The 19,828-nt window shown below is 52.0% G+C and overlaps 1 protein-coding gene across 2 annotated transcripts in view; it reads left to right on the plus strand.

The window, feature by feature from the left end:
• Fgf18 (fibroblast growth factor 18) overlaps positions 1 to 19,118 on the plus strand; it is a 34,682-nt gene extending 15,564 nt beyond the window's left edge. For both annotated transcript variants that reach the window (XM_003473332.5, XM_063230774.1), the window contains 2 exons: positions 11,133 to 11,239; positions 18,022 to 19,118. In XM_003473332.5, the coding sequence (XP_003473380.2) occupies positions 11,133 to 11,239; positions 18,022 to 18,288 (374 nt within the window). In that variant the 3' untranslated portion in view covers positions 18,289 to 19,118. The remainder of the gene's footprint in view (positions 1 to 11,132; positions 11,240 to 18,021) is intronic.
• Positions 19,119 to 19,828: the final 710 nt, after the last annotated feature.

Genomic DNA, 19,828 nt, shown 5'->3' on the forward strand with positions numbered 1-19,828 from the left:
TCCTGTCTGTCTCTCTGTTCCTCCCTCCCTCCGACCACCGTCTTCCTCCTCTCCAGTCTCCCTCTTGCTGGTGGACTCTCTGGGCCTCTGTCGCCTGGGCCCCCTCGGCAGACTGTGCCGGGTAGACCCAGGTGGCGGTTTTCCCTGGGATCCTCTGTCCAGTTGCTGCCAGGGAAGGGGCAGCTGGCTGGCCGGGGCGGGAGGAGGTGCCCTCCTGGGGAGTCCCAGGAGCTCTTGCTGGGCCCTCCAGGCTGGGAGAGTACAAGGGGGTCAGATGCTGGTCTGAACCATCTGTCCACACCCTGAGACATGAGGCAGGAGCTGAGGAGGGAGAGGAGCCTGGATGTGGCCGACCCCTCACTCCAGAGCCACTTGTCCTCTTGTGTCTGGGAGCTCCAGGGATCTTACTTGCCTTGTGACCTTAGACAAGCCCTTTGCCATCTCCAGGCCTCAGTTTCTTTTCTGCAGAATACAAGGTTTGTACTAAAAGGGTGCTTCTTAAGTGCTGCTGTGCACATTAACCACCGAGGGACCTTGTTAAAATGCCCTGTTGTTGCCCTGGGTCGGGGTGTGGTCCATGTGACTGCATTTCTAACAAGCACTACCATACTAGTCCATCTTGTCTTCTCTTCCATCTCCACACATTCTAGACTTAATCGCCTCTCTCAAAGAACATTTTTATGCATTCCTCACCACCCAGGGCAGCAGGGGGCCTAGTGGGCTGCTGCTGTTACATTTAAATGTCCCATTAGAAACGCAGATGAGGCTGAAGGACCCCATCTGTGAGCCTTGGAAGAGAAAGTGAGACAATGGAGCCAATTGAGGCTTCCAATCTAGATAATCAATACAAATATTATTGGGAGGGTGATTTATGTGGCCACACCGGGTGAGAGGACGAGGCTGCCTCCTGGATCTGTATTAGGGGGCTGCCTTGCCTGGGGGTGGGGCAGCCCTGGGGCCCAGGGCTCTTCAGGAACCTGCTCCCCTTCTCAGGGCTGGGGCTGGCTGAAGGCACTTGCCACGCGGGACTTGCAGCGCCCACTGCGCATCACAGCATTTGATAACACGCAGGATCAGCATTTCGGTGAACCTTAAATAGAAACAGAATACCTAGAAAGAACTGGAATCCAGAAGCCTCACAAAGGCTGGGATTGGTGGATCTGGATCTAAGGCCGCCATCCCGAGGTCTCACTTGTCTGGATGCCTTTTCCACAGCTGTACCACGGTGACAGTCCTCTGGTGACAGCTGTTTCCATGTCACTGGGACTTCTGCACCCTACAATTCGGCAAGAGGATCTGTCTTTCTGTTGTCCTGAAAGCTTGCACAGCTCTCTGGAGGCCCTAAGGGTGGGATGTTCCAAGAATCAGGGCTTTCTTAGCTTTGGCTTGACCCTCAAGAAGAAGTCACCTGGACAGAGTGCTGGAGGCTAAGGTGGTGGGATGCTTGGCAGTCAGGATGCTGACATCTGCCCACCTGGAGGTCTATCACCTTCTTTCCTTATCTTTGGTTCTGGTCACCACTGTCTTGTAGGTGGGTGCTGACTCAAAGAACAGCACTAGACCAAGAGGCAGGGCACCTGGGTTTCCAGCTGCAGTTCTGCCACTGAAACAACCTGCGTAGTCTGGAGCAAGTCTCAATTTCTTCATCTGCCAAATGGGGATGAAGGAGGAATCCCACCCTGCTTGTATCCTAAGCTAGCATGTGAAAGGAGGTGGAGACACCAATTGTTCCTGGCCCTAAGAAGCGGGGTTGCTGGGTGACAGCTGGACAGTTAGAACAGGGAGCCCCCGTGCAGGCAGAGGGAGGGCCCAGCATTAGAAAGGAGCTTAGTGGCAGCTCCTCTTTGATAAATCTTGTGATTGGCTGTTTCAGCCTGATTTCACTGTAAGAAGACTTCTTCACTTGAGGAAAAAGTAATGTAGATAACCCATTTTGCAGTAGACCAACCTCAAAGAACCAGCAGTGCTCAGTGCAGCCCTAACACCGGCCAAGGAAGGGCTGGCATGCCAGGCATGGGGACAGACTGCAAGGAATCCCATGGGGTTTGAATCTGGACCCCACCACTGGGGAGGAGAGACTGGCCAGAGTCAGCTCCTCCCATCCTGTTTTCTCTGCTGCAGAACAGGGGTGACAGAAATGAGAGGAGGTCTTTGCTGGAAGATGAGATGATTGTTAAAACAGGGATATTAATGATAACCACTGGAACTTATTCCTGTCCTGTGGGAGAGGGCAGGGCTGCTGTCATGGGCTCCAAGGAGGTTCCCCTGTTGGAAGAGGGAGCTGCCCTAGTCCCATCACAGGGCCCTGGCATTTCCAGTGCAAGCCGGTGAGCCTTCTCGACAGGATTCTGAGCAGCAGAAGAGACAGGAGGGCCGTGGGCCATCTTGTTGATGTGAGCAGTCCCCTCTCAGTTAAGACCAGGATTCCTCACTGCGCTGCACAAATTTTTTTTTTTTTTTTTTTTTTTTTTTTGTCTTTTTCTTTTTTATCGGTACCAGGGATCGAACTCACAACCACACACTTGCAGGGCAGGTGCTTATGCTGCTGAGCTAAATCCCCAGCCCCTGCGCTGCACAAATTACTGAGCACTGCGGGTGGGATGGTAAGACACGCTTGATGCGAGCCCTCCAGGGCTCACAGGCTGGCCCTCCCTGTTCCTTACTAGGAATTGACTTCATGTAGAGATCTGAAGCCAATAGCTTTGCACATGACCTGAGTCTACCTGCTGCCTCGGTCTCCACCTTTCAAGAGAGCGGGCTGCTTGATGTGTGTGTGTGTGTGCGCGCCCTACGCTTCCTGCAGCTCAGCCTGGAAGAACCTGTGCCTCCAGGGCTCCAGGAGGGTAGCTCCTGAATCCTCAGCTGGAGAGAAATGTCCCAGAGCCCCCATGGTCACCCCTGTCCCCGTGAAGTTCCTCCTGGGGAGAGCCAGCGGCTGACATCTGAGATGCTGAGCCCCGCGAAGGCTCTGTCTTGCTTTGTGCCGTATCCCCATGTCCAGCACAAGGCAGGGAGCAGGCCCTACTTGTAGGTTGTTTGTCTTGCAGGGCTTTTGGTTAAACCGGTGACTCTCATCCTAGTCCCTGCTGGAGCACTGTTGGAGCCAAAAGCAAGGTCGTTTGAACTGGCTGCTGCAGCTGAGCTGTAGGGACCTCCTGCTTTCTGAGTCTGACCTCTCCCCAGTCCCTCCTCCATCAGCCCATCCATGGCCCTCCACTGCTCAGAGGCACTTGGGCCACTTAACAGGAAACCCAAGATCTTGAATTGGGTGCAAGCCTGCAACGGCCTCACTGGAGTCCTGCCACTCTCAGTGCCACACCTGCTCTGTGCTCACTCTGCTTGAGCCACTGTGGCCTTCTGTGTCCTTTGAACATGCAGGCACATCCCAGTCTGAGGGTGTTTGTGTCTGCTGTCCCCTCCACTCAGAGGTGCCGTCCTCCCCGGTGTTCTTGGGACCTCCCTCACTTTACTCGGGCTTCTGTCCAGCTGTTCCCTTATCAGAGAATCCCCACTTCCACCCTTCAGCAGTATAATTTCTTCCTAGTGTTTATTGCTGTCTGACATCTCGTTCTGTATTTTGTTATTCACTCCCTGTTTCTGTTAGCATGCAGACTCCCAAGGGCAGGGGCTTCTGTCTGTCTTGTCCATTGCTGTGCCCTCCGTGCAGATAGCCTGCCCAGCTCACAGCAGCTGAGCGTGTGCCTGAGTGAGGGTGCCCATGGGTGCCACCCGTGTGCTTCTGCACGGGGATGGGCTCATCCAACCCCTGGGGTGCAAGGCCAAGGGGCTCCTCTCCATGCCCAGGGAGGTGCCTCACACAGTGTCAGCATGTGGTAGGTGTGCGGCCGTCAGTGTCTCTCTGTCCACCCTCACTCTCCATTCTGACATTGTGTGCCGGGGACACAGTGACCCAGAGGCCTGGCTTCCCCCAGAGTGCTCTCAGCTGGGAAGGGCCTTCGGACCCCCGGTGGAACCTCGTGTCCTCTGAGCTGCTGTCCCACAGCCCCTCTCTCCAGTGAGGGGTGGCCTCCTCACCACCCCCACTCTGAAGTGGCTGTCCTAGAGCTACAGCTAGGATTACAGACAGCTTCTGATCAATCCTATTGACTTCCCCACTCCGCCTTTCCGGCGAGCCCACGTGCACACGGCCCGTGGACCTCCTCAGGGGGCCTCAGGAGAAGGGGAATTGTGGCTGCTTTTGGAGAAAAGGCCAGAGCACATTGTGTATGAGTGTGGGAGGGAGCGTGTGCATGATACAGTGGGGAAATGTCCCCAGAAGGAGACCTTCTCCCCACCCGTCCCCACTGTCCCTTTTCTCCACCTGGTCATGCGTCAGAGGGGAGGGAGAGAAGGCTGATTCAGCATGACCTCCCAGCGCCTTTGGACCAAGGACACGTCCTCAGCAGAGGATGCTGCCTGGAGAGGGGCCAGCAGCTCTGTCAGCACTGGGATGGCAGCACCGGCTGCCTGCTGGTCCCCAGTTCACGGCCTGCACAGGCCCCCAGCTCCTTGCTGCACTCACAGGCCTTGGAGAAAACAACCCAGCCGCCAGCTTTCCTTTCTCGGCCTGCTCTCCTGAGTCTCTGGTGCTCAACTCTGTCTCTCTGTGCTGCTTTCTCTGGAGCTCTCTGGCTGCCTCCCCTTTGTCCTTCTCTGATGTTTCCAACCCTTCAATCTCTAAGTTTTCAGAGTAAGGCCTGGACCTCCCCTACTGGGAAGCATGCTGCAATCAGTCCGATGGTCAGTCAATCAATCAGTCAGTCAATCAATCAATCAATCAGTCAGTCCCTCTTCTCTGTTATTGCAGTCCTGCACAGTGTCTGTCCTCACTCAGCTTGCCTATCTACTTCTGTCTGAGTCTGTCTGCTACAGGCGAGCTCTGGACTTCCTCTGCCTGTCTCCAAGTCCTGGCCCTACCACATGACTCTGGGAAAGTAATTTGGCTGCTCATTTGACCGCCTCAGTTTCTTCATCTATAAAATGGCATCCTAGTTCCTACCTTACAGAGTGGTGTGAGGACCCAGTGCAGTGCCTGATGGGTGGTGGATGCTCAGATAAGTCTTTTTATTATCATCATTACTCCGGGCATTTACGAGCAGTGTGTTTTTCCTCCTCCCTTTTGCTCCCTTCCCCGTCTTTTCTGTGCTGGCTTCCTCTCTGGATGCTGAAGGACAGACTCCATCTTCCAAGCTCCTTTCCCTCCGGACACCCTCCTGGCCCCAGCCATGGCTGGGCAGTGGGGAGACTTGCATTGTGGGCTCTGCTTCTGGGGAGCTGAGTGCAGACACCCCCATTTTGTCTTCCCCCTCATCTGGTTTCATAAGGCACTTGTTGCCCTTTCTAGATCAGAAATGCTCCCTGACTACGGTGCCGGCTGTGGCCTCAGGCCAGCTCCGCCTGCTCCTGGTGGCTTCTGGTATCATCGTCAAGGTGTCTTCCTCAAGGTGACCCTAGCAGTGACGCTTCCTCCCTTCCATTTTCCCTCAAGGTCATGTGGAAGTGGAGTGGGGGGGGAGGAGAATGGACCCCAACCTTTTATTCTGCATCGCTATCCCCTGAGTTCTGCCCCAAGAAATTACAGCCCACAGGAAGACTGGCACTCACTTACTCCCTGGGGAAGGGGTCTGGTGTCAGAGAGGAGAAGCCGTGAGGCAGGCTAAAACCAAGACGCCCAGGTTGGACTGGATGGGTTGACTCTCAGCCCTATCACTGTGGGCCTTCAGGACTCTGTTTTCTCACCTGTGTGAGGAGGATAACAATGGTTCGGACCTCACAGGACTGCTGCAAAGATTGGATGCAATAGTGCCTGTAAAGGAGTCAGAACAGAGCCCACAGCACTGTAACTGACACTCTGGGAAGCGTGAGTTACCGATACTTCCTAGAGGGACGGGACTGGAAGAGGTTACCTTGCCCTGGCACAGAGAGCGGGGACAGGTTTTCTCTCTCATCACACAGCAAGGGCTTTTCTCCTTGTCACTGAAGTTGGGGAGTGGTGGTGGGAGGGTTTTATCAAGTGATGTAAGTAATGCCAAGAATAACAGCAGGTGAGAGCAGAGTGGTTACAGGCACTGAGTGTAGAATTAGAGGCTGCGTGTTACAGTTTCTCTCATGGGGTCACAGGAGCAGCTTTTTCTGAGGTGGCTGAATCTATGGTGTGTGATTGACTCATGGTGCAATGCTAGGATCAAGAGCACTAGGGTTAAGGGTGTGAGTGCTACCTGTCCTGAGTAGTCTGCATAAGATAAAAGGGCAAAAAGTTGCTGTTAAGGTCCATTGCTTGCTTTGGTTCCTTTTGCCTGCTATGAACTGCGCCTCTCTGATATTTGTCTGCTGTGCCACCCTGCCTCGGAGCCAGCTGACTATGGACTGAAACTTCTACAAACTGTGAACCAAGTAAACTTTTTCTCCCTTAATTTTGGGCTTCCAGTATTTTGTCTTAGCAATGAAAAAAGTAAGTAAGAATACTGGGTTTGAACCCTTATCTACCATTACCAGCTGAGTGCCCTCGACTGTGTCATTTCACGTCCCTGAATCAATCTATCAATCAATCAATCAATCAGTCAATCAATCAGTCTCTCTTAGTATTGAGGTCTGAACCCTGGCTCTTGGCACTGAGCTATATTCCTGGCCCATTTTTTTTATTTTGAGACAGGGGGTTTGCTAAATTGTTAAGCTGCCCAGGCTGAGCTTGAACTTGCCATCCTCCTGTGTAAGCCTCCCAGCATGCTGGGATTGCAGGTGTGTACTGCCACAGCCAGCTAATCCATATCTATTTCACAAGGCTGTTTATGCACATATTAAAACTTACTGATTGACTGTATGCTCCTGAGCCAAGCCTGGATGAAGTACTAGAAATCACAGAGGCAAAGAAGCAGACAGGCCCTTGTCCTTCTGGGAAGTGGAGACAGACAGTAAAAAGGGCCACAAGTAGTGTTAGTCAGCTTCCCGTTCCTGTAAGAAGCTATCCAAGCTAACTAACTTTAAGAAAGGGAAGGTTTCTTTTGGCTCACCATCTGGGAGATTTCAGTCCATATCCGGTTGGCCCATGGCTTTTGGGCCTGTGGCAAGGCAACGTATCATGATGGGAATGCACGGCACAGGAAGCTGCTCAACTCACATCGAGAAGCCAAACGAGAGACACAGGGTGGGGGCGGCCTCCCCTATCATCTTTGAAGGTGTGCCCCAGTGACCTAACTTCCTCCCGCTGAGCCCCATCAACTAGAGGTTCTGCCACCTCCCAACAGCACCACAAACTGGCAGCCAGCTTCAACACATGGGTCTTCAGGGGACACTTACACCCTCTATTGCATAAATTGGACAGTTCTGGAGAAGAGCGCTGAGGAACAGGGTGCAGGGGCTGACCGGTGGACTGAGAATGTGGTGTCCACGTTAGCGTGCTCCGAGAAGGCTTCTTTGAAAGGGTGACATTTGGGTGGCCACCTGGGAGATTGAGAGGCCACTAAGGGGAGCTCTGGGGGAAGCAGCCTCCATCACAAAGGCTGTGGGAGGGAGCCTGCTTGGGGTGTTAGGGGAGGAACAGCAAAGGGGGCTCATGCAGCTGAGGGGCTGGGAGGGAGATGAGGAGCAAGGGAAGGAAAGCAGGCGTCAGCTGAAGTTTGGATTTTCTTCTAGTTGGGGATCCCTAGGCGGTTTTGAGCAGGGAGGAGACATAATTAAATTAGTATTTTTAAAGGATTCCTCTGGCTGATGTGTGGAGGGGAAACCAGAGAGGGCTAGAGTGGCAGAAGCAGGCAGCTGTGGAGCTGCTCAGGCCACAGCGGAGGGAGATAATGTCCTCCAGCCCTTCACCTGGCCTGCTGCAGGCCCCACCAGGCCAACTGGACGGAGATGGGGCTTCTGATTCCCAAGAACTGCATCTTGAGGACCTGGGTCACAGGAGGGGCTGCTGAGGCACAGGCAGGCTCTGCGCAAACCTGGCCTGGGTGGAGGCCCCCCCATCTCTCAGAGAACTTCAGCTGCTATTACTCCCCAAAGACTTTACATAATTCTGGCCCAGCTCCCTCCTCATGATGTCATGCAGTGAGCAGAGTCTAGGTCACTCTGCTGTGTGCTGCAGCTGGGGGTGGGGTGGGGGCTGGGGAGAAGCCAGCTTCTGGCTCTCTGGTGCAGCAGAGACCAGTGCAGACCCTCCCGTGTAGTGGCCGAGGTGCCGTCCTGCCCAGCCCCAGGTGCTTTGGACAGCTCTGGCATGAGCCAGGGCCTCCTTCTGTGGCTCTGGCTGTTGAGTACTGGGGGTGGTACTTGGAGGCAGGTTTCTCTGGAGCTGGGGCCTCTTCCTGGAGCTTGGCTTTGGCAGACAGCTGCAGGCAGCCCTGATTGTCAGCCCCTTTTGCTCTGTTGTTAGTCTGAACCTCAGTTGCCTACACTGGAAAATGGGGACAAAGACAGTTAAGCCTATGGGGATTTGTGGCTTCAGGGGCTCACAGAGGGGGCAGCTCTTGTGCATTGCAGTTTTTTCGGAGGACCAAAACCTGGGCATGTGTGGGAGGAGCACACAGAGCAGCTTCCCCTTGGACTTACTTGGGGTGTCCTGGGCCCATACCCATGGCATCTCCCATCGCCTGTCCCTGTCCTGGATGCTACTTCCCAGTTGGAGGGAGAAACTGGAACTAAGTTATCCCCTCCCTCTTGCATTGGTGAGGAAACTGAGGCTCGTGTAGGGGTGTGGCTTGTCTAGAGTAACACAGCCTAGGATGACGATGCCAGGCTTGTGCGCCCTGACTCTGGACAGTCCTTCATTGCTTCCCCTCCCCTCCTTGCCCCCCTCCCTCCTTCCTTCATTTCTTCTCTGGCACTGGGGATGGGGCCCAGGGGCACTCTCCTATTGAGCTCCATCTTTAATTACTTTTTAAAACATTTTGAGACAGAGTCTTGTCAAATTGCCCAGGCTGGGCTTGAATTTGTGATCCTTCTGCCTCAGCCTTCTGTGTAGCTGGGATCATAAGCTTGTGTGCCTGCACCTGACCCCAGACATTTTCTGACATACTTCACGGTGTGGCAAGCCTGCCACTCTGGAGGAAGCTAAGCAGATGCAGAGCAGCGGGTGACACTGCGGGGTGGGCAGCCTTGTACAAGGATCTGGGTCGCCCTCACTCTCTGACTCTCTTCCTTCTTTTTCCTATTTCCCTCTTTTTCTCTCTCTTTCTCTCAGATTTGCCCACTTTTCCTTTCTTCTTGTTTGTCTCCTTCCATTCCTTGAAAACAATTTGGTTTTATAGTTTCTAGGAAATTTAAACCAAAGTCACTGAGCTTCCCCTCCCAGCCTCTGGCAACAGGATGCTATCCTACTATGTAATCCTCACAGATTCTGTTGGAGAATCAGGACGATTCTCTGCATGTTACAGGTAAAGAAGAAACAGGTCCAGGGTCTCATGGTTGGCTGGCAAGAGGGGCTGGGGACGTCCTCGCCAAAGCTTCTACCCCATGCATATGCTGCCCTCACAGAAGCTGTTGGACTCCATCTTTGTGATGGCATAGAGGAAGCAAGTCCGTGAGCCACTGTGTCATTTGGCCCTGGGAATGGCGCAAAAATTAGAAATTGCAAGGGGTTCGCATTCAGGAAGAACAGGGAGGATCAGGCTTTTAACCCACCTGCCTCCACTTCAAAATTGGTTGCTGTTTCTGATTCTTTGTTTACTGGAGTTAGGGGGAAGGTGGAGAGAAGAATGTACCTCCCCTTGTTTCCCAAATTACTAAATTCTTGTTAGATCTTTAAATTTTATGTAAATTCTTTTTCCCCCCTTGGAAAGGTGGGTATCATATTTTAATTAGCAGTAGTGTCAAAGGAGGGCTAGATTAATTATTGGAAATCTTGAGTTCCAGATGGTTTCAATTTTCACAGCAGGGCACCAGGGTCTATATTTGTAAATTTTTTTTTTTATTAAAATCATACCTAGTGCGTTTTAGGGGCACTAAGGTACACTCTTTGTGGCTCCAAGGATACTGTACTCAGGAATTTGGGGCTGTGGTTTTGGTTATGGAGAAGCAAGTCCCTTGTCGTTGAGATTAAACTTTTGCGGGTGAAGGGGGGCAGGTGCTGGGAAGCAAAGAGCCCGGGAAGGGGGTGTGAGAATTGAAAGGGTAGAAGCCAAAGAAAGCAGCTGTGGGGACAGGGAAGTGGGGGAACCGGGCACCAGATTCAAGACCAAGAAGGAGTGAGAGCTTGGAAGGTGCATGGCTCTGGTCACAGAGAACCCTCCTGGGAGAGAAATGTGGATGCCAGAGGGACAGAGAAGGGTCTGGATACAGTATGCCAAGTCAAGGGAGCCCCACCTTTGCTGCCCTGGTGCCCTTTTTAGACAGGGATTTGGAGGGCTAGCCCTAGACACCCGCAACCCAAGGGAGGCACTGTGCATTATGGATGGTCTAATGTGGGGTATCTGGCCAGGGCTGAGGGGAAATCCGTTCTGATCAGGACTTCTGGGCTCTTTGAAGTTCATTACCCTCCAGCTTTGGAGGCCTCGATGAAAGGAAGTGAAAAATCCTAAATCTAGTCCCCTTTCCCAGGGCTTTTCTCCCTGTGTCTTCCTGCTTCAGGGAGCCATGGCAGAGGTGCTGGGATAGGGTGGGAGGCAGGAGCAGAGGTTCAAGATGTCTCTCCCAGGAGAAGAGCTTTTGACTGAACTTTTGGAGGAAATAGCTTGCAAAGTCAGCGAGTGTGTGTGTGTGTGTGTGTGTGTGTGTGCGTGCACGCGTGTATATACACACGCATGTGTGTCTGCCTGTTCTCTTCATCTAGGGACTAGTCTTTTTTGTATGGCTGCCTGTCCTGCCTTGGGGAATGGCATCCAGGCGAAGATAAAGAGGTGAGGGAGACACCTACTGGTGTTCAGCCACAGAGGACAGACCGGCCCCCTGCCTGCAGCTCTCTGGGTCCTGCAAGGGGAGCCTGGAGGCTCCACTGGGGGAACAGGTGTGATGCAGCTTCAGTCACTCTGCTGGAGGGGCAGAGTGCTCCCATGGGTTCTGTCAGAGGGATCCCCAAAAATTGGCTTTGGGGAAGGAAGGGGACCAGTACTAGGATCAGGGAGCCTTTTGAGTCACTGAGTCTTTAGATGAAGCCATTGCCTCTGGTTAAAAAATGTGTCTTTTTCTCCTTCTACCTTTCGAAGCTCAGCTCCTAGTGGAGACAGACACCTTCGGTAGTCAAGTCCGGATCAAGGGCAAGGAGACGGAGTTCTACCTGTGTATGAACCGCAAAGGCAAGCTCGTGGGGAAGGTGAGTGGCGGCTTGGATTCCTGGGAGACAGGAGACACCCCATCCCCACCCCTGCCCCGGCCGCTCTAGGGATTTGAAACTGTGTGTGTAGGGTCCATCAGCCCCACGTGGCAAACAGGCCTGGTGAGGGAGCAAGTGCTGTGTGTAGGGGTGAAAGATCAGTCCCTGCTGGAGTCTCCTTTGCCTGCCCTTCTCCCTGGCCTGGCACCTGCAGCCACCAAGGCAGCCTTGAGTGCATGCGGGACCCTGACTCCCTTGGGCAGTGCGAAACTCTGGCTGGCTGGGTAGTGACAGAGCCTTCATGGGGCTTTGGGGCATCCTGCCCCCCCCCCCCCCCCGAGTCCTTGATGTCTGGGAACAGGGAGCTGAAGGCTAAGAGCTGCAGCTGCAGTGATCTTTGAACAATCCCCAGGGGCTTACACCCCGTACCACGCAGCTGCAGCCTCCGGAAGCTGCTGCCTCAACAGTGTTGGGCCTTACAGGTCTAGCATTCCAGGAAGATGTTATTAGTTTGGAGTGGGCAAGAGAGCTGCATGTAACAAATGAACACAGGGAAGGTTAGCGGGTGGACTCACCCAAGGAAGACCCTCGGGCTGTCACGGTGCTGCTCTCGGTGCTCCTTCTGGGAGCTGGCCAGGTCACACACCTATTCCTTTGGGGATGCAAATGACTGCGGATGAAATCCTGCTTCCTGTGCGCTCCTCTCTGTGGGGTCTTTTCTCACCCCTGTATTCAACTTGTGCAACAGGGTGTGGAGGAGGTGAGCTCTTCCTGCTTGGGGACAGGTCCTGGGGAATTTGCTGTGCTCATTACACCTTGTTGGAGTCAGGGGAGATAAAGTTGGTTCTGATTTCTTGATTTCCCCCTAACTCTGCCCTCTCCTACTATCTCATACCCATAGGCTAGGGACATGGGCCGGGGAATTGTCGCACAATGATAACAACTCCCTCTCATTGAACATTTATTTTCTTTCAGGCGTTAAAAATACTCCCAAATAATCCAACGAGGTTGGTGCTATCCTGCTGTTCCCATGTCATAGATGGGAAAGCTGAGGCTTGACCACATCCAGGGCACTTGTCCCAGGTCCCACATTACAGCCAGGCTGATTCAAAGCTCAATTTGGAAGGAAAAGATTCCAGCCGCACTGCCCATACCAACCGAAGCTGATCAAAGAGCAAAATAATAGTAATCCGAAGAGCGCAGCTCGGGACTGAGGAGTGGTTTTAATTAGTGATTCACTTTCCGCCGCCGTCGTGCGAGCCGGGCCGGGCCGGCGAGGGGCGGGCAGGTCCAGGCTGGGCGGGGCGGGGCCGGGCCGGGCGCAGGTCCCCTTGGCCTGGCGGGTCCCCCTGGCCTGGCAGGCCGTTCCTTGCGGCGGCCCAGCCCGGTCCCGCGTCAGGCGCTTTGTTCTGCTGCCCGCCTGGCCGCCTCCCAGCCCGACCTGCTCCGAGTCGCAGGCTCCTGCTCTGCGCTGCCCCCGCCGCGGTGCACAGTGCCCAGCGCCTCCCGCCGGCGCGGTTCCCGGCATCCTGACCCCCGGGGCCACCGCGGGGTCAGCGCAGCCCCGTCCCCTCGGGCCGCTCCCCCCGCCGCCGCCACCGCCTCCCGCCGCCGCCCGCCGGCTGGCCGCTGAGTCACCGCTTCCACAGGAGCCGGCTCCGATTTCCTGCCCCCTCGCCCTCTCGCCCGTCATTAATATTGGTGACGGTTCAGCTGGCTGGTGCGAGAGGGCCCGCCCCCCTGCTGGCCGCCCTCGCCACGCGTGGTTCCCCCTTTCTGGGCTCCTGGCTTCCTGCTGACGCAGGGTGCCCAAATCCACCTGTCCTGACTCAGCCTTCTTTTGCCCTCTAGGCATCCCCCTCACTCCCCAAGCTGGAGTCACAGGCTCTTTCTTGGGCACCCACCCTGCTCACTGAGGCCCTGATCCTGGAATTTCCCTCCTTAAGAGCTGGGTCCCCTCCTTTGCTAACTCCCACCTATCACCTCCTTCTGGCCTCCTGCCTCCCCAGAAACTTGCCCTGTGGGGTCCCCCATCTCAGGCTCTGGCTCTAGACTTCTCTAAGGCACAGAGCGACTAAGCCTACTGCCTTTCTGCCCTGCATCCCAGCTCCAGACTCATCTGTAGGACACTCCTCGTTGGTGGGAAGGGCTGCACTCCTCCATGGGACACTCAAGGCTGGAGGGCTTCCCTGCTGTTTATGCCTCACGTCCCAGGCACAAGCCACTTGTAGCCACCGTTCTCTGGATGGGGACTTCAGGCTCTTCCTATGCTGTGCTGTCTTCTGAGACCATCCTTCTCTTTGTTCCTGTGCTGTTTACTGGCTCACCCTTTAACAGCTTCCACCCTTTCCTTGCCCCTTGGTGTTCCAGTCCCCGAGGGTCCCCCAGTCCTCCATCCATCAGCTCTCTGTTGACCATCTGCTCTTCTGAGTTGTCAGTCTGTCCTGGTGCTTGCATTCCTCACCAGCCTGGGAGCTCATCAGGACCAATCCTGGATCCATCCACCCACATGCCAAAGATCAGTAAGAGTACCAAAGAAATAGAAATGTGACTCTGACCTTCTAAAGATTCGTTCAGCCTTCAGCCAGAATTATGCATATCACGTGGGGGAATCAAGGTGCCCCAGTCTGGCTGACTTTCAGTGTCCTCCCGTAAAGTGGGAATGATAATACTGGCACTTAGGCATGTTAGTCTAATGTTAGTTCCCTCCTCTTTGAAGCTAGGGCTGGAGTCCCCCCTTCATTGCTGGAGACCTTTGGCCTCAGCCTAGGAGCTGAGAGCCACAGAATAGTTCCTTGGGTTGCTCCAACTCTGAGTGCCAAGCTTGTACCTGTCTGGCCAGAGTAGGTCACATGCATTGAACCATGTGTCACATGTCCCCTGTCCTTGGCTGTAGTTGCTTCTATACTGTTGTCAAATAGCAGAGCTCTGTCCCCAGGCCCCAGCACGCTCAGTACCACCCCACTATCTGCCACTTCTCTGAACCTGCTTCCAGCTGGCCCAGGAGGCAGCCCTTCCTTTACTCCATAGAGTTGTTGCGTATCTGGTGTCCGTCTCTGGAAATTCAACCTAGACCATGCTTTTCTCATCCTCCCTTGCTTGTGTGCCCACTAATTAGTAAGTCTTCTTGAGGGCTATGAGCCTTCAACCCTAGCAGGGTTGAGGGTGCCTTGCTCACCAACGTCCTTATCAAGACCACTTTAGTTGGAAGTCATTGACATTCAAAATGCTTTAAGCAGAAAGGGAATTATTTAGGAAAGGCTTGATCTAGCAGCTCAATAATGTCATCAGGAGTTAGTCTTCAGATGGAACAGGACTACCACTAGCTTGGAAAGAAGATGGTTGGATGTGGGGGTGGAAGAAATCGGATCGAATTCCACTAAGTTATCAAAGTTCTGGGGAGGGTCCTCGCTTCCTCTTTAAATATTAATGCTTCTGCTTGCCTGAAGCAACTGAGTCAAAATTGAGTCAAAAGCACCCCATCGCTACCCCATTGAGGAGTAGAGGTATAGTCAAATTCAGCTATTACCTGTTCGCTTCTTATCTAGTCCTGCTTAAGTTCATGGTGGGGTCTTGTGATCATGGTAGGCCTCTCTGGAATGCTGGGCATTCCAAGCTCATGCCCTATTTCTCAGTCCGTGAGGTCAAGCCAGGTCTGGGCTGAATATGTGTGTGAAACATCATTAGTTTCCTGCACAGCCATAGCCTCACTTTGTACCCATAGTGACGCTGTGGGTTTGGAGGGGTGGTGAGGGGTTTTGGCAGGCAGCACCTGATTTTCCGCACCTGGTCATCTCATGCACTTCTCTGGAACTGGATAGAGAAGAAGTGAGCTGCAAGTGAAGGCATGAAGTGAGGGCAAGTTCAAATCCCAGCTCTGCCATTCACAAGTCCCATGATCCTGGGAAAGTCTTGTTGTCTGAACTCTATCTTCTTCCATGAAATGACATAGTGCATGTGGAAATGTCTGCCAGTGGTCAGCAATCAATAAATGTTGAATGGACATATAGGGAAACAAAATGGGGAAGGTAGTGATTTCTAGCCCTTAGCTCATTCTGTCTCCTTAATCAGCTTGGCTCCCAAGAGGACATCCTGGGGCATCTCTGGGATATATGTAAAGGGCCTAAAAGGCAGAGTCTATTTCCTTGTAGACTCTTTCACATGTTACTACTACTGTATTCATCTTGGTGAGGTGATTCCTAGTCATTTAACCATAGATGCTCTGGGCACCCCTGCCTTGGGCTCGGCCATAAGAGCAGCTAAGGAAGCAGTCTCAAGCCCAAGGAAGTACTCAGGCTCGTGCAACAGGGGACAGGCAAGTGTGGAATTGCTCAGTTGAACATGGTTTGGGATGGGAGGGGTGCCCTAAGGATTCAGGAAACAGAGTGTGGGAGCCCAGTAAAACTTGATGTATGGATGGAGAGTATTGGAAGACAAAGAGAAATTTCCCAGGGAGACACATGGCAACCAGAGAAGGATTCCTAGGGGAGGCAGATGCAGAGTGGAGCCGTAAGGGATGCAAACAATTTTCTAGGCAGTGGCAAGTATTCTAGGGAGACAGCATGGTGTATATGTAACCTCGCTCAGTTTCCTTTGGCTTTTTTTTTTGTTTTTCTAGTATGAGGCAAAGAGCTTGGGCTCAGGTTGAACAGGCAGCTTCTGGAATTGTCCACAAAGACCCCAGAGCCCAGAAACCATTTCTGTTAATCTGCCTTGCATATGTTTCCTGGTTTCTCTTGTAATCATTCCTTGTATCGTCCCCACCCACTCTGTTCTCTGGGTCCCCATGGTATCTCCCAAGCCTGCCCATGTTCTGCAGCTTCCTGGAGAGATATCATTCTCCAAAGAGTGTTTTTTTTACCCAGCCTGTCCCTTTTTGTAGAGTTCAGCACTCTGTCTGCAAGGCCCAGTCTTGCCCTCTGCTCAAAGGTGAACGTTCCTGGAAGCTCTAGTTCATTTTCCACTTCAAACAAAAGACTGGAACCTGCACCTCAGTCTCCACACACAGCCAGACCGCTGGGCTTCCAACTTGGCTGGGCGGCCATCCGGAACGAGGAGTGGGCCTGGCCTAAATTTGGAGATGTTAGTTGGAAACTCGAGTGCTGCTAATTTGGGCTTTCCAACACGGTGTGTTTCCCACTGTTCCCCATCGAGCAATCCATTCGTCTCTCAGCACCCTTTGTCTTATCAGGCAGACCCAATGAGGCAGGCCAGCCCTTTTAGAACTACCTGGTCTTCAAAAGTAATGTACAAAGTTCCTACCATGTGTCAGACTTATTTGTAAGACTCATTCCTTACAATGTCTGTATGGTGCAGAAATCATTGTTCCCATTTGGTGGCTGAGGAATCTGAGGTTTGGAGAGTGGAATTAGCCAGCCTGAGGTCACATAGGAAGTATTACAGTTCATCAGGGTGCCGACTGATTAGTGCTGTGTCCCCTCCATGCCTCTGTCTCCCGAGAGAGTTCACATATCTGTTCAGGAGCCCAAGATCTTAGAGTCAAGGTTTGGAGTTTGGCCACACTAAATCTCTTATTTTTGGAAACTTCTATTCTACTTCATACCACTTATTAAAATATGTGCCACATTCCACATTCCAGTAAATGTAATTTGCATTTAACTGTATCACTGTGGAGTTGAGCTGCAGTTGAGTAGCTGAGTTAATGTCAGATTTTGTGCAAATCTGTCAGAACTCATTTCTGTTGCAAGTGACAGAGTACAATATCAACTGGCTTAAAGGAAATGAGACAGTATTGGCACACATAATAGTGAGGTAACTTGAGCCTCAGATGTAACTGGTTCTAGAGCTCAAATGATGTGACCAAAACTTGATTTCTTTCCCTTTCTTCCTCTTGGCTTTGCTTCCCTCGTGTTGGCATTACTGTCAGACAGGATTTCCCCTCATGGTAGTAAAATGGCTGCTTCTATTTCAGCCTCACAAGTTTGAGTCTGCCTATGTTTTTTGAAGTCACTTACACAAAGGCCTCAGGGAACAATGTGATTGGATGGTTTGGATCACATGCTCACCTGTGAGCCAATCACAGAAACCTGCTCAGAAATAGTGTTTTGATTGGTCAGGTCTGGCTCTGATTCCCTGGCTCTGAGGGAAGAGAGTGGGAACGGAGTAGTATCTTAAATGACAGTGGGAATCTGTTACCTAACTGGGGGGTAGGAGAAGATGCCAGGGTCCGTAACAAAAGGCCACTCTACAGAAGTGAAAAGCTCACTTTAGGTCCTCTTCATTGTGCTGCCCAGCCCTGCCCAAGTTCTCTCCACAGGGTGCTTTTCCCTAACCCTTGCTGTTCCCTTTTTTACCTTCTCATGACTTTTCTGGCCAGACTTTATTAAGTTCCTCCTGTATCCATTAATGCACTTCTCTTGATCTAGTTTCTGCAAGAACCCTGCTAAGTAGTTTAACAAGGACACTGCACCCTTAATAACTGATCACCCTGGATATCTGATCGGGTTTCCCAGGTGATGTCTTGGCACCCTGGTGTGGCTTAGGCTAGAATCTTGCTTGATTGATTTGGCAGAAGCCCCCTCACCAGTGATGTTTCCTCTTGGTTGTTTATCACCCAGTGACTCTCCTGTCAGTCGTTCATTGTAAACTCTCACTTGCCCATGCTGTGATGGGAGTTGAGTCCCGTCTCTCTCTGTCACTGCAAAATCCCATCACTACTGTCCTTGTATCCTTCACAGTGGTCCTGAATGACATCAGCCTTCCTGCACTTTTAACAAGCATTGCTGAATAATGTTTTAATATTTCTCCTCTTTTCCCTGCAGCCTGATGGCACCAGCAAGGAGTGTGTGTTCATCGAGAAGGTTCTGGAGAACAACTATACAGCCCTGATGTCCGCCAAGTACTCTGGCTGGTATGTGGGCTTCACCAAGAAGGGAAGGCCCCGCAAGGGCCCCAAGACCCGGGAGAACCAGCAGGATGTGCACTTCATGAAGCGTTACCCCAAGGGGCAGGCTGAGCTGCAGAAGCCCTTTAAGTACACGACAGTGACCAAGCGGTCCCGGCGCATCCGTCCCACGCACCCTGGCTAGGCACCCCATGTGGCCGCTGCAGGCCCTTCTGGCCACACTCACACTCCCAGAGAACTGCATCAGAGGAATATTTTTACATGAAAAATAAGGAAGAAGCTCTATTTTTGTACATCGTGTTTAAAAGAAGACAAAAACTGAACCAAAACTCTTGGTGGGGGGCTGATAAGAATTTTATTGTTGACTTGAAACCCCCAATGACAAAAGACTCACTAAGGGACCCTTGTCAACCCATAGGTGCTTGCCTCTCTCTCGGAGTAGACAGCTCTAAACTTGTACCCAGAGGAGGACTTGAATGAAGAAACCGACACTCGAGAAACCAAAGTCCTTTTTCCCAAAGGTTCTAAAAGCAAAAGAAAGAAAAAAAAAAAAAAAAAAAAAAAAAAAAGAAAGAGAAAGTAGTACCATTTACCCCAACAAACTCCCCTCCCTCAAGTTTCCCAATCCTCTACCCCTGCCCCAAATTCCAACAAAAATCGCTCTCTGGTTTGCAGTCATTTATTTATTGTCCGCTGCAAGCTGTCCCGAGACACCGCGCAGGGAAGGCGTGCCCTGGGAATTCTCCGCGCCTCGACCTTCTGACGATAGACGGCCTCGTCCAATCATGGTGACCCTGCATTGCTCGCAGTTCTGGAGGATGCTGCTATGGACTTCCGTGACTCACGTGACCTAGTACACCAATGATAAGGGAATATTTTAAAACCAGCTATATTATATATATTATATATATATATATAAGCTATTTATTTCACCTCTCTGTATATTGCAGTTTCATGAACCAAGTATTACTGCCTCAACAATTAAAACCAACCAACAAATTATTTAAAAAACAATGAGGCGAGTGGTGGCTGAGGGGCCAGGCTTGGGCAGGGAGGCTCTTTGTGTTTCATCTTTCTTGATCTCTTGTTTTTGCACTGAGGGCCGCGGCCTTGTTCATTCATTCATTCATTCATTCATTTATTCATTTATTCATGCATGCATTCATTCACAGATGCATTCGGTACTCAGTGTGCGCCAGTCACTGTTCTACACACTGAGGTGGTGGCCTTAGAGCAGGTGAAAACTCTGCCTTCTGAGAAAGTACACCCTAATGCATTGGTGACTCAATGGTGCAGGCAATCATTTCTTCACGTGTAGTCACTTGGTGCATTCTCTGCCCCAAGACTCGACAGCAGGACCTCGGGATTTATCAGAGAGCACCATGGGGAAAAATCTCAGCCCCTGGGGAACCCCACATCGGTCATTCACTGACTCAGTGCCATGTTCATTGACTTATTAATGAGTCCATCCATTCAATGTATATTTATTAAGCATTAAGTGCCAAGGATGCTTCTGGGAACTGGGAATTCACCAAAGAACAAAACAGACCAAAAACCAAACAAACACCATGTCTCATGGAGATTGTGGGTAGCGATTCATTGAGTGAGTCATTTGTGTATCCACATCTGTGATTTGCTAAGCACAGGCTGGGCGAGGGAATATAGTTGATGGGTCCTGGTCAGTTCAAGATTCAGAATCTCTTTCCTCAGATCCTCCTGAGCTG

This window comes from Cavia porcellus, unplaced genomic scaffold (assembly GCF_034190915.1).
Source record: "Cavia porcellus strain 051 isolate PalLab524CR breed Dunkin Hartley unplaced genomic scaffold, mCavPor4.1 scaffold_19, whole genome shotgun sequence".
NCBI classification, from domain to species: domain Eukaryota; kingdom Metazoa; phylum Chordata; class Mammalia; order Rodentia; family Caviidae; genus Cavia; species Cavia porcellus.